The sequence below is a fragment of the Melospiza georgiana genome, chromosome 6 (assembly GCF_028018845.1).
Source record: "Melospiza georgiana isolate bMelGeo1 chromosome 6, bMelGeo1.pri, whole genome shotgun sequence".
NCBI lineage: Eukaryota > Metazoa > Chordata > Aves > Passeriformes > Passerellidae > Melospiza > Melospiza georgiana.
Window position 1 is genome coordinate 25,554,676 of NC_080435.1, and position 10,791 is coordinate 25,565,466.

A 10,791-nucleotide genomic window follows, 5' to 3' on the forward strand; every position below is an offset into this window, starting at 1 on the left:
GTTTCATCAGCTCTCAATAGCTGAGTGTTATCAGCACAGCTGTGTGAACTTTCTAACAAACCACACAGAGGAGTTAAACAGTGATGGTTGAGAATCAGGCCCTGACGCTTTCCTCTTGGGTTTGCTAAGTCATTAATGCTTTGGAATTAAAATTTCTGCATAAGAAGATGGGTTTTAGTCTTCGTGCACATCTTAGATATACATTAATTTGGTGTGTATTGCTCCAGACAGTGAAATGAACTGTATTTTATTGTGAACAAGAAGTGACCTTTTTGGTGTCAGATTAAACAAGAGGTGCTTCTTTTGGTAATGAGTGGGGTTTTTTGTTTCTTTTTTTTAGCATGTTGTATTCATCGTCAAATTCTTTGTAGCATGGATGATCCCTGATGTTCCTGCAGATGTGAAAGCCAAAATAAAACGTGAGAAGTATTTAACACAAAAAATCCTACATGAGTATGAACTTGAAAAACTGAAGGAGAGACTGTGCCAAGGTGACACACGAGCCACAGAGAAAGAGTTCATCGCCACGGAAGGGAGGATGGAGCTGTCCAGAGCAATGTAACCCAAACCCAGCTGCTTTGGGATTTAGCTTGTTCTTGCTTTCTTTATCTGTGGTTTGCTCAGTATGCATCATGTTGAAAGCTGTAGGAGAGTTCAGCTCTTCTCTTTCAGTCCAAAGATTTTCGAGTTTTCTTTAAAAGCTTTATTGAGCTTTCAAAGTTTAGGAAATCTACTGAACTGTGTGATTTCAGCACTGGTTTTTATTTACCCATGACTCTGAATAGTAAATGTAATCTTGTAATCCTAGAATTTGGACTCCTGGTATAGGGACTGTTAACCTCAAAGGGCTCACAGGACATGTTAAAGTCATTTACCACCAAGCCCCTCTCCCTGTTGCTAATTGCAGCATTCCAGGCTGTGTCCCATCTGGCTGAAAAGGATACCACAGAGGACCACTGCTGTGGAAAACGCTGAAAATTATTATTTTTATTATGTGGTAATTTAAATAGAACACTCCTGATACAAGGATTAAGGTTTGGGGCTTTTTTTATATTCACTATGTCTTACAAAGCATTGGTTTGAACTTCTATACGTTTTATAGAAGGAATTGATTTTTAAAGATATATTGGTTTAATTCCACTTGGAATTATTTATGGGCACAAAATTCAGTTAATACAATAGTGAAGTGAATTAAAAAATAGTGAAGGGAAAAAAAGCCATAATTTATTTTCCTAAAGATACAATTTATGGAAGAGTTTACTCTCTAAATGCAGATATTGTGGAGTCACCTAATTGCAATGGGTTTTGAAAATATGTGTACGATTTGGAGAATAACAGTTATTTAATTTCTCATTCTAAAAAACTGTCATTGGAAGATTATGTTTGACTTTTTTTTTTTTTTGGCCAAAGCTGCCTGTTTATTTATTTTTGTTTGGATTCTCAGTGAATGCCAGCAAAGGGCTAAAGCTGTGTGTCTGTCCTCAATGCACACTGTGGAGTGTGCCTGCACTCCGTGGCCATGGACTTGGGAGCTGGACCATCATAGCAGCTGGTTTAGCTGAATGGTTTGGTCTTGGATTTTTATCCAAAAGATTTTAAGCATGCCAAATAATGTATGTTTATGCTTATACATTGTATGCTAAGGCTTGGGGATTGTTCTGTTGGGGTTTTTTTTTTATGCCTTCGAATCTTTGGAAAGGTTTTTTTTCTTCTCTTTTTTGTTAGGAGGCTTTTCTACAAAGTTACTGAGTTTATAAATACGTAATAACTATTGTGCAAAGTAGCTTCCAGCTGTTTAAGAATGTGCCCTCATTTTCTAGTTTGAAGCAGGTAGGCATTTTTGTGATTTTGCTGTATATTCAAAACATATCAACGCTTCCACGCTCAGTGCCTTGTTTCTTTGCATTTGGCAAGAGGTGTGAAAGTGATCTCTGCAGGGCAGTGCCTGTTTCCAAGATGTGCTTGCAGGCTTTAGCATGCTGTGAGCCTGCAGACAGAGCTGTTCAGTGTTAGGAAACTGTGCCTGCCTTGGCACACCTCTGTCCAGTGCCATGTGGAGAGCAGTTCATGCCTGCACTGCAGACTCTGGTAACACCAGATTGTTGAGTTCTCTCGTGATGAATACACAAGGTAGACAAGAGTAGAAAATTTTGCTCTATTTGCACTTTGAAAGTTATACTTCCTTGCAAGTATACACATAAAAATTGAGGTTTGTATTCCATATCAGTGAGTGACGTACTGTTTACTGCTACCACAACTTGGGTTATTTGGTTTTAGCAAACCTTGCCCGTGTCTTGGAGTACTTGGTGAGTAACCTTAGTGTTGTAAGGGTTTTAAATCCATGTCCTGAGTGGAGCTGTTGTTGTTAGCAGAAGGATTAAGTGCCTACCTCGAGCACACATCCCAGTTTGGCTGCCAGGCAGGAGTTGATGCCGATGTACATTTCTCATTACTGTAAGTTATTCACCTTCATCCTCTAAGGTTGCTTGGTCAATCAATTTGTGTTCATGATGAACTGATCATTTCTTGAATATTCATATATATTTGAAGTGATGGATCTGTTGGAGGAATGCATGTGTAAATAAATTAGCTCTGCTGCTTAATGTGTAAGCCAAAGAAGAGTATCAGCCATCAGTCGTGATCACAAATCCAACACCACAGTTTGCACAATGAAAGCACTCCGCTGCATCTTGCACATCTACTGTTAATGAAACTGCTTAATTTACATGTTGTGGAGTTGTTACTGTTTGCAGTGCAGATAGATGCTTCCAACAGAAAGGTGATGAGATGCAAAAGGATATTTCTGTGCAAAATGTACAACCTGGCTGAAGCTGAAAACATTTGGAAATTCAGCGTTAGATGCACTATTTCTGCTTATGGAAGATTAGTTTCTTCAAGTAATAAAGTGTCCTAATATACTACCCTTAAAATATATCACCAAAATAGGTGTGTTGTGAATAAACAATTCTATTTAAGAGCAAGAGGGTGGAAAATAAGGAAATACATGTCTTTGGGATATAGCATTGATAAGCAGACCCTGAATTTGAATTGATTTTTTGACTCCTACTTTGTACATCTTATTTTTTAAGATGACTTGCTATTTAATGCAGTACAGATGTTTTGTATATGTTGTACCATGCAATAGAAAGTGCAAAAAACCCTGGGATCAGCTTATTTAGAAGGAAATATGTATCTTAAAAACAAGTCATTATACTTTGTAGCATTACTTCTTAGTATACAAAAACTGTTGAAAAGAGAATCTTGTCATACTAAAAGCTAATATCACATAAAAAATTAGTCTTGACACCTTTTTACATAATAGTTTGCCTTTACTTGCCATTAAGCAGTATTTTGACTAAAGGTATCAGTATGGTTGGGTTTATAATGGTGCACATAAGTTTCCTGAGGTGTTCTTAAAAAGTGAGAAAAGTAAGGAAGGTCTGGTCAATTTGGAGATGTGCTGATTCTTACTGTCAGAATAATTTATTTTGATGTGATTCAGTATCTAAAAGTGTCCTTTAACCAAAGTGAATAAAGTTTTGTGTTGCCATTACTGTAATTTAAGCAACAATGGATCGCCTCGTTAGAATTAGTTGCACAAAACAAAATTGACCTTTCAGGTGTAATGCAATCAGGGATTTTTTAATTTTTTAAATTTTTTTTGCAATTACAATTTGGGTTGTTTGCCTTGGGAAGGTTTAGCGTGGTATGTTCCAAGCAAAGGACTGCAAAAGAAGAGTGCTACTATGAGACACTATTGTATTTTTTCTCAAAAGTTTTTACTGTGCTTTTACTTTTTTATGTAGTGCTGTCAGTTTGAGGCAAGAGAATGGAGTGAAAATAGATGGGAGTTTCTGACTATCCTACATGTACCACTTGTTTGACTTGTACTGTTGTGTAACCTGAGTGATGTTTGTCTGCTATGTATGTTGCTGATATATATGATACACTAATGTCAGAATAAATTTTTTAAACATTCTGCTAACATTTAATATGCACATTTAATAAGATCTAAATCTAGCAAATAAAGCTGTGTTCATTTTTAATGTGCTGTCAACCTGTGTGTGAACATTCCAAGAAATGAGAGAGGAGCTGAAGTACTAGAAGTGAAATACCTGGATAGAACATTCCTACAGATTTCTGCAACTCACAGTGTCTGCTGTGTTCATAGAGATCCATTTTCAGCCAGGCTGCTTTTCCCTGCCTTTTCTGGATGCAGTTTTTATTCCTGCAATGCCAGGACCTGAGGTGCCTTCTCAGGTTCTCAGTCCCACATGCAGCTTCCACACACAGCACAAGTGGTTCACATGCATGCACTCTGAATAGCTTTAGTGCATATACAGGGAAAGGTGGCAGGGCTGAAGCTTGCCCAAGGCTCTGGCCAAGTCCTGCAATACACATTTTAATCTTAAAAGTCACTTCTGGGACCAGCGAAGGGCTTTGGATTAATTGGATTGGATTAAATCACTTGGAATTGGACTGAATCACAGGGAATCTGGCTTGAAGTTCCTGACTTGCTCTCAGTGGATGTTTTTATCCCAGCATGTCACCTCTCCTGTGGTGTCACCTTGTCAGGATTCTGGGAACAGGGTCACCTGCCACACTTTGTAGCTCATTTCCTTTGGAACTTTGAAATTACAAACTGAGACACATGCAATTTGAGCAAATTAAAGAAAGGTATAAGATGAATAAAAGAACCTTCTCTGCGTTAAAAAAGGAGAGAGGAAAAAAAGACCAAAACAAGCAAGGAGTAATTATATAATATGGTACCACTACTGTGCTCACTAGGGTGCTTAATTAAGTATGAAAATAAAATAAAACCATTAAAAGGAGAAGAAAATGGTAGCAAAAGGAGGAGAGGAGGGAGAAAAAAAAAGATGAAGGAAGGTGCTGTTGATATGCAGGATATAGGGGACATTTATATATTAAGTTGTGAGTTTTCAGGTGCATTCCAGCTTTACTCTTGGAGGTTAAACCTTGCCTCCACCAAGGCCTGTAGTAATGGGTAATTTAAATTTAAAGTTTCATTTGGGATACAATGTCAGCCAAAGTAAAGTATATTTTATAATATAATATAAGCATGGCAGCTTGTGAGAAGGCATTCACAAATTCTGGTACAAACCTGGCTCTCCACATGATCAGAAACTGTAACTACTCTTCAGAAGTCATAATTCCTTCATTTAACTTGTGCACCACAATTCAGTGGTTCTACTTGCTGAATCAGAAAAATAGATGAGCCATCTATATGATCTATCCAGCCTGAAGAGTATTTCTAAAAATTAACTCCATGTTTATTCTATACAAAGAAAAAAAATTCTAGGGAGTGGTGAAATAGAAGACATTTTTCCAACATTTGCATCTCAAATGGTGCAAAATATTCTGTCTTACAGGAGTAGAAAAATAGGTAACCCATTCCATAATCAGTGGATTAGTGGGAAAGAACAGCAAGATGTGGGAAAAACAATATGCCAGCATCTGAAGTCTGCAATTTGAGATGTGTAGGCTGGAAAAAAAATAAAATCTTGTCTAATATTCCTCAAAATGTACAAAATTAATTAATAAAAACAGTGTTTCTGAAAATGCTGTCTTGAATGTTTAGGACACACTGCTGGGAGGGTCACTAACATCTGGTGTGGCAAGAGATTGTGTCCAGAGAGGGGAAACAGAGGCCTCACAAAGGACTCGTTTAAAAACCTTCCTTCCCTAAACAGATGGAGAGAAATAAAGGGGAAAAAGGATGATCATTGCCATATGAAGGATAACAAAATTATTTCCAGACTTTTGTGTGAATTACTGTGCAACCTCATTAAGCCTCAGCTACATTTTCTTGACTGTCTGCCTTCTTAAGGGTGGTCATAACAATTTTTGCCTTGGCGTCCTTAAAAGGAGCAGCTAAATTAAATCTCATTCTGGTTTTAAATAATCATTGTCTTAACACAACACTTACATCATTCAGATGCAACTCAGGAAGGGTTTTTTAAGCAAGTACTGAGAAATCTGCTGGGAGATGATGAGTAGGATGTGAAATTCAGCAGCCATATCAATTTTTGGAAGGTGCATACGCACATTCCCCTGCAGTAATTAGTGACTATGCTTTCTCAGGCAGAAATGACTCAGTCTGAACCATTTGATAAGGGGAGGATTTTTTTGTTTTAATTACTCTTTTTGACTCCTCAACAAACCAGTGCTGTTAGCTTGTCAGAAACATTTGTATTTAAGTCACTGACTGACCTTGCTTGGCCCCTGGGTGTTCAAAGCATCCAACACTGTTCAGCATTTCAGTTCTGGTGCTGGAAGATGCAGAGGCCATAGGAACTGCTTCTGTCATCAGGAGGCATTAAATAAATGAGCTTGTTGTGATGCTGGCCCTTCCTGTGCCTTTGATTTTAGCCCATGGAAACAATTCCCAACTCTGTGTGAGGAGTTACAGGCCACAAGGGTTTGAGTAGAATGATAGGGAATTTGTCGCAGGGTGAAAAAGTAGAATTTTGGGGTTTTTAGAATGGGGATTCAAGAGGCAAGATGGAGGAATATGGGCAACAGATTTTGAACTGAAAAAGCTTTGAATAATTGGAAATTTTCTAAATGGTTATTAAATACATTTGGGGAATATTTTAAAATATAAAGAATGGAAGTTTTAATTATTTTTAATATTTTTAATATTTTTATTTTATTTTTAATTTAATATTTTTATTTTTTATATTTTTAAATTTTATTTTATTTGTAATTATTTTTATCATCAAAGACAAAAAGATTACTGCTTCCTGCAATTCTCAGTCTTTCATCTTGTTCTGCAAGACTGAGTTCCCAGTTACCACACTCAGATACATGTGATAGTTGTTGTGTGACCACAGTATCAGACAGATTATATTGTGAACATAAGAATAATAATATATATTGTGAACGTAAGAATAATATATATTAAATTTATCAATGAAAATTATATTGTGAATATAAAGATAATGATAATAATGATAATAATGATAATGATAATGATGATGATGATGATAATAATAATAATAATAATAATAATAATAATAATAATAATAATAATAATTATTTGATATGTATATATAATATAACCTATTCAGATTACCTGGAGAATTAAACTCAGACTAATTCATAAATAAAAATCCTGAGTAGTATCCGCAATTTTAATACTATCCAGAAGAAAAAGTTACTGCTCATGCTCAGTTTGCTCAGTCTTCCCTGCTGATGCACAAAGAATTTCTGAACCTGATTTTTGTGATAACAAAAGAGCAGCTACTAACAAAAAAATGGAATTACACTTTGGTCAAGTATTAATTACGGGTATTAGAATAGGGCCCTGTGTTTAGCAATATTAATAACTGTTAATTACACTTGTTAATATTACTAAATTACATTAATTTTGAACATTATCTCGTCCCATTTATGTCCCTATAACCTTTTGTGGAACAGCAAGGAGTGAAATACCAAAAAGCACGAAGCAGGAGGTGATGGAGCTGACATGAACATTGCCATCCCACTTGTGCTGGGAAAGGGACATTCCTCCAGTGCTGGGATCTGTAAATTGCTTTTCATCCTGCTGCAGGGAAAGGGGATAGATGGAGCATGGAGCATTCTGAAAAATCAGTAATGTTTATGTGAAACAGAAATTGCCTCCAGCCCCCTCAGAAAAGCTTAGTGAGGGTTTGCTCAGAGGCTGATAACCTGCCTGTGGAATGGGAGGGGAATTCCTGATTTGTGAGATTTCCTGCCTAAATGCTGGCTCTCAGGAGAAAGTCCTGCTGTATTAAAGTCACATTCCTTGAGTTTGGGTTCAACGAGGGAAGCTTGGCTGGTTTGTTGTTCTCTCTAAGCACCTCTGTGCCTCAGAGAGATTTCAGAGAGGATCCTCCTCTCTCTGTCCCTCACTGCTCATGTTTTCCATCCCTCCAGGCTCTGTGGCTGGTCACCCATCCTTTCAGTTTAATTAATGAGGATCATTTTGCAATCTATTGGGAGTGCTGGAGAGCACAGGGCAGCTTTGGAAGGGCAAGCAATGGATTTCTGAAGCCTTTTGGAGAGCACTGCACAAGGTACAGGGCATGAGTGAGGGAAAGGTGCTCATGCAATGGGGAAGCCTGGGCTGGCTGCAGCACTCAGGTTAATGTTAGCAGTGCCAAATAAATACCTCCCAATGATTTATGGTGTGTCCTGACAGTGGAGCACACCCTGATCAGAGAGGGATTAATGTTCTTGTCATAAATGGAAAGAAAAGGGAATCCTGCCAGGGAAATGTGTCTGTGAAAGCAGCAGAACGTCTCAATGCACCAGCAGTGACTCAGTGACATGAGACTGATTTAACACACGGATTCAGTAGAGACTTTATTTAAGATAGGATTCCTCCAGGGAAAGGTGTTTTCATGAGCCAGTGAGGCCTCATAGTAAAGCAGGATTTGGAAGTGAAGAGGACATGACTGGCAGAATGGATTTTTTGAGGTTACTTACTTTCCAGCCATTCAGTTTGGGGATATGCATTTATTTCAGGGCTTTGATTGTTTGTCACCATGGTATTTTCTGAAAAATCCCTTTGCCAAGATTTCTTCTCCTGGCAAGATGAGAAGCCTCAGCTCCTCCATGTTTTGCTGCTCTGCATGTGGGCTGGAGATTGTTTATCCAAACATGTGAATTGGTTTTGATTAATGACCAATCAGCATCAGCTGTGTCGGACTCTCTGAGTCAGTCACCAGTTTTCATTATTCATTCTTGTTAAACCATCTGATGTATCCTTCCTCTTTCTTTAGTATAGTTTTAGTATAGTATTCTTGAAATATAATATCATATCATATCATATCAGCCTTCGGAGCATATGGAGTCAGATTCTCATCTCTCACCTCGTCCTGGGGACCCTCACAAACACCACAATTATTACATGATTATTCCTAACAGAAAGCCAAAAAATATTCAGCCTGCTGTTGTAAAGGCACTAAATCCAGCCTTTGTAATTCTTCTGATGCGTTCAGTTCAGCACTTCAGAAGCCAGAACATATCCACAAAAAAAAAAGAGGAATATATAACATCGTGGTAGGGGTGAATTGTGGATGAATTGGCAGTCTCAGACCAATTACTAGACACATCAAAACAAAACAAAACTAGGGAAAACTAGTGCCTAAAATTCAGCCTATCATGGTAAGGATAAAAAAAATGATGTGTCCAAAAAACCATTCAAATCGCTGTAATAAAATTTGAGTTCTTTTTTCTGAAATAGCAACGGTGATTTTATTGGAGTTATGTACAAAGTAAGACACAGAGCGTGGAAACACAGGAAAATATTAAGTGAGAGAGGAAGAAAACAAACAAATGTATCAACCTGGGTGTTGCAGACATTAATTACCTGGCTGCAGCCCCTGGGGTGTGAGCTCTGGACATCTGGCAAACAGCAACAAATCTGTGCTTGCGGCCTCCCTTTCCTGACATATTTATTCATATCTCATGTTCATCTTTGCCTGGCTGTGGCATGATGGACATTTTCCATGGGTAAAGCAGGTTTAACATCTAAGGAATACCCCAACAGGGCTTCAGAACAAACAAATGGTGAGACAATTTTTTGAGGAACCGGCATTACTTCTGAAAGGAGAGCATAGAAGATGTGAAAATCCTGTGGAGTCTTTCTCAGCTGGTAGAATGCCATGGGCACATTTAAATTAGCTCCTTACAGATGGGCAGATCCTGAATTCCTTTGCATATTATTCCTTTGCATGTTCCTCTGGATATTATGCAGAGGTGTGCCTCTTGCTCTCCTAGGTAGGAACACAGCCCAAGTTTTGGCATTTGTCTCTCTCCTTCCAGCTGTTATTTTTCTGATAGATTGAGAAGTTTCTGCAGCACTGGGACAGAGCAAATAGCATTGTCTTGTCAGAGCTTTCTGTCTGCACTTTAGTATTTGGCTTTGGCAAACAGAGTGGGATCCCTGGATCACACACAGGCAGGGAGAGACAGCACTGATGGAAATCCTGATCACTCCCCAGGCACTCAGGGACAGCACAGGAGCTGCTGCTGAGCACTCCTCCTGCTCTGGAAAGAGAAAAACCAGGAAAGAACTGCCCATAAAATAGATTCCCTTGGGTAGAAAAGGGCAAGACAGCAAATCTCTGGCCCAAGAGGAGTCACAAAGCGACTCAAGTACAGAATGAGCTGTAATAATCAGACATAATTCAATAATAGTCCATAGAAAGGCCCAGCAGATGTCAACTACTAAGACATCTATTAAGGCTGTTGGAAAGAAAACCAAAAGCCAGAAATGCTTGTCCTGGATGAAAATGTTAGCGTTCAAAAACACATAATCACGGGAGATTAGATGTAGTGCTTTTTATTAAGAGCTCTGGGAATCGGGGTATTACCCAAATCTGATTCCGACCATACATCTGAAATGATCGTGTTTTACACTCTATCGTTATATGACTTTCATGTTAATTATTAAACTTATATTGTTTTATTGTATACATAAATTTAGCCCCCCTCTGAATTTCCAACATAGTTGCTCATTATTCTTCTTATGGTTACATAATAATTACATTTAATTACTAAACAATCATCACATCTAACAATTATATAATTTATCATACTGCTTACGCAGGTGCAGTTGATCTGGGAAAGCACGAAGCAAAACATTTTAGATTCTATCTTTAACTTTTTCCAGGGCTCCACTATCAAAAACAGCAGCTTAGACAGACAAGGAAACCTTGGGCCTGGTGAGGGATGAGGGTTCAGCACAAGCCCCTTGAGCGGTTTGAACTTCCAAGTCTTGCAAGCAGGGCCCAGAACAGG

The 10,791-nt window shown here is 38.1% G+C and overlaps 1 protein-coding gene across 4 annotated transcripts in view; it reads left to right on the top strand.

The window, feature by feature from the left end:
- Positions 1 to 4,046, top strand: part of ANO5 (anoctamin 5) — a 59,515-nt gene extending 55,469 nt beyond the window's left edge. For all 4 annotated transcript variants that reach the window (XM_058025600.1, XM_058025601.1, XM_058025602.1 and 1 more), the window contains one exon: positions 341 to 4,046. In XM_058025600.1, the coding sequence (XP_057881583.1) occupies positions 341 to 562 (222 nt within the window). In that variant the 3' untranslated portion in view covers positions 563 to 4,046. The remainder of the gene's footprint in view (positions 1 to 340) is intronic.
- Positions 4,047 to 10,791: the final 6,745 nt, after the last annotated feature.